This window comes from Cavia porcellus, unplaced genomic scaffold, assembly GCF_034190915.1.
Source record: "Cavia porcellus strain 051 isolate PalLab524CR breed Dunkin Hartley unplaced genomic scaffold, mCavPor4.1 scaffold_12, whole genome shotgun sequence".
Lineage (NCBI taxonomy): Eukaryota > Metazoa > Chordata > Mammalia > Rodentia > Caviidae > Cavia > Cavia porcellus.
In genome coordinates this window covers 41,427,973-41,435,542 of record NW_026947495.1, presented here as the reverse complement: position 1 = coordinate 41,435,542, position 7,570 = coordinate 41,427,973, and the positions used below count along the sequence as shown (strand labels likewise).

Sequence of the window (7,570 nt, the reverse complement as noted above, 5' to 3'; positions counted from 1 at the left end):
TCTAAACTGAGTGACAGAAGTAGCAGAAATTTACTTTTCACAGTTCTGGAGGCTGGAAGTGTGAGGTTAGGATGCCCACAACTAGATTCCCACGAGGACTTTCCAGTTGTGGAATGTCACCTTCATGTATCCTCGTGAGTAGAAAGAGGGCAAGGTAGCTCTCTGGGGCCTTCTACTCCCCACTTGTTAAGGCTCAACCCCAGGGCCTTTGCACACTGAGCTGCATCACCAGCCCTTTTTAGTTTTACTGTTTGCTTTTTGAGATGGTCTGAGTTGCTAAGCTGTCAAGCTGGGCTCAAGCTGCCTCAGCGTCCCAGAGTGCTGGAATTGTAGACGTGCACTGCCACGCCCCGCTGTGGCCTCTGTTATGAGGGACTCAGTCCCAGTCAGGAGTGCTTCACCCTCATGGCCCCCTGGCCCCCACCCCATCTCCTGACATTTTTGTACTGGAGGATCGGATTTCAACATATGACCTTTAGGGGACACAAACGCTCATCCTACAATTAGATTACACAAATTTTACAAAGCTAATAATTCCTGAGGTCTTCAAAATGTGCAGCCGTTTTATAGGGTGACTTGACAATCTCTATCACTTTTGGAAATGTGCATATACTTTCTATTTCAATAATTTTACTTCCAGAAATTTACCTTTCAGACATACTTTATACTGATATGCAAAGACGCAAGAATGTTTACCATGTGTTTTGTTTTTCAAAGCCAAAAAAAGGTGAAACAACCAAAGTGTTCAAGAATAAAGTAACGATTAAACAAATTATACTCTACCCATTCAATACAATTATTTGTAAGAAATAGAATAGGATGTATCTGTTTGAATTTTAATGAATGATACCCATATATTTTGTTAAATATGTAGATTTATGTTAATATTTCTCTTAAAATATCTGAAAAGTAACACTCACTACCTTTGAGAAGGTCTATACTTATTATTTATTTTATATAATTTTGTCCCAATGTCTAGTTTACAGCTACTGAGTGATCTCATTTTACACAAATATCCCTTGACCAAAAAACCTATGAGAACGTACAAGATGAACAGGTATAATTAGTTATCATGACAAAATGATGTTAAATATAACTTATCACCAGACAAATCATAGAAAGGAATATTTTGAATGTGAGACTACTTCCTAACATTTAACTTAAAAAACTGTGAAAATTATAATACATTTAGTTTCCAATCTATATCAAGATATGAATGGCCCATGGGATTTTGGCTCATTTGAGAGCAAACAAGAAAAACAGCAATATTCTGTGCTGTACAAGTTTGTGAGATCTGTACTATGTGTAAGGATTAGATTTCAAATTTAAAAGAAGTTAAGGAGCAATCAGGTGTGGTGGCACACACCCATAATCCCAGCACTCTGGAGGATGAGGTGGGAGGATTGTCAAGGAGGCCAACCTGGGCTCCACAGTGAGTTCAAGGCCAGCCTGGAGTACACAGTGAAACCCTGTCTCAAAAAAACAAAAGAAAACAAGACAACAACAGCAACAAATTAAGGAGCAAAGAAAAACTCTAAGTGTTAAGCACACTTTAAAATGATTTTTACAAAGTAAATGTCTTACACTCTGAGCTGTATAGTAGTAGCTTCTATATAAGTATAAGTATAAGCTCCTATAATAGTAGCTTAATGATTTTCCATTTTTCTATTGCTGTTCAGCAATGAAGACTTTTTGGGCCTGGATCCATGTTTTGATTTTAAGGGCCAAGAGCCACATATTAATCGGAAATCAGCAACCCAGTGACATCAGAGAGGCTCGGTCTTCTTGACAGCTGACTGGACTTGGTGAGGGAGAAAGTATTGAACATGAGATAGGCACACTCCTTGGGTTAGTAACAGAAAAGTGGGGGGCCCTAATTTTTCTAATGACATTCTGTAGACATCTCTTAGCTGGCAGGTAAATAGATAATTTTACCTATATTTCATTCATTACATTTTTTTAAAAATTGCTTTTGGACAACTTGATGCTTTCTAGAATATTATTCTATTTCTTATATCAGCAGTAACTTGTTTGTAGCTCACTTAGTGAGCATGACCATGGTGAGTATGTTTACCTCCACGAAGAATGGATAAATGGTGTGAAGGCAGCACCGTGGAAGAGTCGAAGGCCTCCACAGCCATGCTCATTTTCTCCAGATTCTTTTCCAGGAGAGGATATTGAGTAAGATGGTAGTAAATGAAAAATGAAACCTTAATGTGATCCTCAGAGATTGGAAATTAGGTAAAATTCCACCACATTTGAATAGTTCTAAGCAAGCAATTTGTTACCCTTTATCCTTTAGTGGAACTGATGAACAGGTGGTTTTCAGAAGATCACTCAGTATATTTAGCTTCTGAAATTTGAGCAACTCAAAATTTGATTGGCTATTCTTGCCACATGATAATTCCAAGTGCAGGCACCACGCTGGCTTTTGCCTGGGGTTCTCAGGAGGGGAGAGTTGGGAGAGGATTTGCTGCTGAGGAGGTTTATTTGATAACTTGAAGGTAAGGCCAGTTCATGTCTTTTTCTGTAGCCTTCTCTCAGTAGATGTCCCACAACTTCCTTTCAGGTAGTTTTCAAAGACTGGGGTCCTAACTGATAAATAATGATGGTAATGAGGTAGCAAAACCTGTAACCCCAGGGTCCTACAGAGGCCCTGTTAATATCTGACATGTAGAGTTTCTGATTAGAGTCAAGTCCTGTCCTAACCAGTTTATGGCTTGGTCAAGTTAGCTCTCTGTGTAACAAGAACTTTTTTCCCCACTTTTGATCTTCAAGTTTTTTCCTAAATATATTAGTATGAAAAAGGATCTGTGTTCAACGTTCCTATATTTATCCTGTTCCACTGGGCTTCATTTGCCTCAGAAGGAGTGGCAGTTTCGCTAGCTTAACAAAACCAGCCACTGCGGGGTATTGGTTTACATGGCAAGCATCTTTGGGCAGAGGGGCAGCTGCTCCAAGCCGTCATCTTATGTGGGGAGTCCCTTGCTGGTGTCAAACTGCAACGGGCTGGAGAGATCTTGTCTTTAGTTTCTGAATTAAAAGTTTAGGCCAGACACCTACAGTCTTATAGGTACTTCAACTGACACTATAAAACTTTGTTGTTTTTCAGGGTTGAACAAGAGCTACAAAAAAGGAAAGAAAAAACTCCGTATAAACCAATGGTTTTCCGAAAGAAAATAAACCTATTGCCTTGAGGTTTCTATTTTTCTTTTAAAATTTATCGATGGTTTTTTTATATAGTCTAATGTAAAATGTGAGCTATACTGTGTGTACTAGAGCTGTATATGAAGTTCAAAGAGCATTCTCAGAATTTGGGTGACAGGAGAGAACATTCACCAGAGATTTTGCTTTGCAGAAGTTTTCTCTCCAAGGATTTGGAAATTAAAGTTGTCTGTTTCATGAATCCAAACTCTCTGAACTCCCTTTCCTCAATTTCCTTTGATAACTTTAACCAAACTGATCTCATAGAAGTCGCATTACTCGTGTGTTCCTGAGGGAATCAGGAGACAGACACTGGAGGCTTCTGCTGTTTCGTTTGCTCTTTTAAATGTCTCTCTCTCTTAGTGGGCAGAAATACGTGATTATGTAGACTAGAGTGGTTTTAAATTCTATTTTGTTATGCAATCATTTCTGGCCTGAGGATGGATTCTAATGTATTTACGTTTGTATGGAATCTGGAAAGTTTGTAGGTGCCGCTACTACTCTGGGAAAATGGCAGATGACGAAGAATATGAGGAGGTGGTGGAGGTAAGATTTCTTTAAAAAATCAACTCTGACAGCAAAGTATTTTATGTAGTGACAATCAGATCTGTGTAGGTGAATCAATTATTCGACAAAACACAATGTCTATTGTAACTTTGCAAAGAATCATCATTAAATCTTAAGAAAGGAATTTTTACGTTCAGTTTCACTATAATTATGTGGGTTTTAGAACTGAAAGGAAATATCACTGTTTCACTTTTTTTTGATTTTTAAAAAGACTCTCAAAAGAATAGAAAACCAAAGTATGAGGTTATGGGCAGTTTTTACATTTTCTTCTAAAGCTACTTTATTTTGTACCTCCCAACACGAACGATCAAAGTGACAAAGAGGAGAAGACAAAGTTGTGAAAATTGAAAACTGGACTCTGTTTTTGGTTTCTTAGTGTCTGCACAATAACAGGAAGGCGAGCTACTCCTACTCTTTGCTTCCACTAGTGAATATCTCTATGGCATTACAGGTTCCATATTCAGAGTAATCAAATATGTGGGACTTTATATATGTACACACATACCCATGAACACAAAAACATGTCAGTATACTTGTGAAGGTCACAAGTGACAGTCATAGCCACCGTCCCACCAACACCATTATGTTTACTCAAATAAGCAAGACTAGCTTTTGCTTTTGAATGCTTAATAAGAGCAAAAACCATAGTAGGTATCTTAAAGAATTTCTTCCGCCTTATTGGTAGGCATCGGATGCATTTTATATTGTACATAATTTTGTTTTGATCATGTTATGTTTTTTGCTCATCAGCTCTTACCTCCACATTCTAGAAATTAAATCAGTCTTGGGGCAATTATCCATGTAAATCCACTCCCACGAATCTGAATGTGCTTACTAATTTCCAATCAATGGTGGTAATGTAAACATACGGAAACCTTCAAGAGCCTGTGAAACTTGGAGACAGTTTTGAAAATCTGTACTTTTTAATAAGACTGAAATTAATTATAAGAGCTACTCAAAACTGAATTCCAGATGAAAATACCAAAATTTATCTTTGGAAAATTATTTTAGGTAGTCAATCTATATTTGGATGTAGAAAACTTTTATTCTATATATAAAATCACCTTTATTACTGGAGAATATATGTTTTAAAAAATGGACAGGATCTCATTCAGAGTAGTATGTAACCTCTCTGGGTTACACGCAGATGAGCCCCTCCTCCACGGTCAATATTGTCTCTAGTGTGTACTTTGTGTGTTCCTAAGAGTCAGAATTATCTCTATACAGCACTAATGCAATTATAAACTAAATTATTTTCCTATGATGATCACATCAAGAACATTTTTTAGCTTCCAACTTAAATATTCCTTGTCTTTTCTTAAAATAATTGTGTTTGTTTGTCCTAGTGCTAGACTTGATTGATTTAACTAGTCATAAAAATGGAAGGGGATATTTTTAGGCAACCCATCCTTACCATTTTGTTCCCATTCCTGCTTCTGGGTCTGACCAGCAGGTGCTAATGAATAGACTGCCTGCCAGAAAATGTTGAACTGAGGTGTCTTTGGTCTCACAACAGATCATGAGAATGGAAGGGTGGCAGCATCAGGAAAATTGGTCAGAAAAGAATTCAAAAAACAGGAACTAGTTTTAAAAATATATCTCTTAGGGCTCTTGGACATCTGAAATAAAATTTAACTGTCACTCTCTATTTAAACTTAAACCCGGAAAGAAAGAAAGAAACCAAGATGTACTATCTAATTAGCAGCACAGACTTAAAAAAAGTCAAGTGAGATCTGACATACCAGTTAATGCCAGCCATTTAGATAATGTTCCTTTTTGTTTATTTATTTATTGGCAAGCTTATTTCTTAGATGTATTTATCAATTGTGAGAGCCAGCGAAGGTAAAATTATTGGCTTCCAAAGACTGCTTTTATACTCGCAGGTTAAGAAAAACCAAAGTACTTGAAATCATTCATTTTACTTTAATATTTCAAGTCACTCATATTTTGTGTGACCACATAAATGGCTCCATGTGATATCAGCATCCAATAGTGTTTTTAAAAGTCCTAAACGGCTTTTCTCTTATGCTGAGGTAGTAAATGTGAAAGAACAATTCTTTGTCCTGTTCATGTGATTCCTGGAAAAAGTATATATATTTAAAAATTTTAAAATAGCATGGGAACAAGGAAAACACAAATCTGAGATAAGTTTTATAAAACTGTTATCACGGGTGGAAAAGGGTAAGCCCACTGACAGTGGCTAACTATTCTGATGAGAGCTCACGGAACCAAGGGCAGAAGAAAAGAAACCATTGAGGAAAATCGTGGAACTCTGTCCCCTGCCGCACACACTCATGCTCTGGTGTCATAAATAAGAGCAATAAAGCAAAAAATATATTATGAGCTTTCTTGACTGAGAAAATGAGTGGAATGTTTCATTTTTCAGTCTTTTCTTGTGTGCCTTGGCCCTTCTGTTTACCCAGCAGAGCAGGGTGAGACCAGGGCAGGATTCCACTCTTCTTACACATCTCAAACAAAATGTCAGCCAGTTCCTATCTGCATCTATTTATTGCTAGTGATGTCAGAAGTAGAACAAAAGTAGACTTGCTTTCAGATCCAGATTGTAGGCACCTCACAGTCGTCAGTAGCAAATTTGCAGCCTGTCTTGCCCACATTTTGTGTTGAAGACCCACATTTTTTCTTTCTTCCCCTGACATTTATGAATCGCCTTAGCAGCCTGTTTTGGACCATTACACTATTGAAAAGGAGTCATCTGTCATTCCAGAAAAAAAAAGCTTACTGCTTAGGAACCAGAGGAATATAGGAATAACTGAGATATGGATATGATTTTGGATCTTATTACTTCCATAATAAAATCCAGTAAAAATTATTCACACTGGAGATTCTGTTTTTTGTTTTATTGTTAGTAAAGAGTGAATTTTATCATAGTTGCTTTTTGCTCCAACCACACACTTAAGGTATTGTTATTGTGCTCTTTTCAAAGGAAATTCTATCTTGAGTACCATAATAAAAACATGATGGCTTGTCTCAGGAAAATAGCTTCCTGTGTATAGAAACCTCAGCTGCCTGGCTCACTACACTGGATCTTTTAGTCCAGTCTGATAGCATTCACTTTAGCTTTCCTAAAGCTTTACAAGGGGCATGGGTCTCCAAATAGGAATGGATACTGTGAACCAACTGAGCTAGTGAAATCTCCTAAGGGTGCACATTCTGCTTTGGTTCTTATGCTGATGCCTGTGTGTTCTGTTTATAGTACTACACAGAGGAGACAGTGTATGAAGAGGTGCCAGGAGAGGTAAGGTCCTGCATGAAATGTGTTTTCATTAGAGCAGGCAAAACCTTCTCTTGTCTCAGGGGCTACAAAGATGGTGAAGGATCATCTGAGGGTGGAGGATCCACCACCTGCCTGTGTCCAGATGCTTGCATGAAATGAGCCAATGATACCTGTTTGACAGGTTATTTCACTATTTTTGCTATTCAGCTTATCTAAGCTGTCAAGATATGGTTTTCCCTGTTGTTCATGTGGGCTGTCTGTGTCTGTGTATGTGTTGCTAATTAGCATAATGTTGATGGCTGTCATCACTCAGTGACTGCAACAAGAGGAATGACCTTGGTGACTAGCATGAACCGCACAAGGACCAGCAATTTCACTATGCAGAGTTGTAATCGTAGGATACTGTCTCTATCACCAGGGATTGTGCCTTCAAGACATTGTCCCTGATAAGTGAAATGCAGCTAAGTCAGATTTTGGCACATTATGAATTCTGAGAAAGCTATTTCCCATAACTATCCTGAGTTAAAACTCTTTTTTCCCCCAAGGTAAAATACCTTTCTCATA

The 7,570-nt window shown here is 37.7% G+C and overlaps 1 protein-coding gene across 23 annotated transcripts in view; it reads left to right on the top strand.

The window, feature by feature from the left end:
* Nucleotides 1-2,399: 2,399 nt before the first annotated feature.
* Nucleotides 2,400-7,570, top strand: part of Neb (nebulin) — a 205,500-nt gene continuing 200,329 nt past the window's right edge. For all 23 annotated transcript variants that reach the window (XM_063259068.1, XM_063259067.1, XM_063259083.1 and 20 more), the window contains exons 1-4: nucleotides 2,400-2,504; nucleotides 3,113-3,198; nucleotides 3,686-3,750; nucleotides 6,986-7,027. In XM_063259068.1, coding sequence (XP_063115138.1) covers nucleotides 3,715-3,750; nucleotides 6,986-7,027 — 78 coding nt within the window. In that variant the 5' untranslated portion in view covers nucleotides 2,400-2,504; nucleotides 3,113-3,198; nucleotides 3,686-3,714. The remainder of the gene's footprint in view (nucleotides 2,505-3,112; nucleotides 3,199-3,685; nucleotides 3,751-6,985; nucleotides 7,028-7,570) is intronic.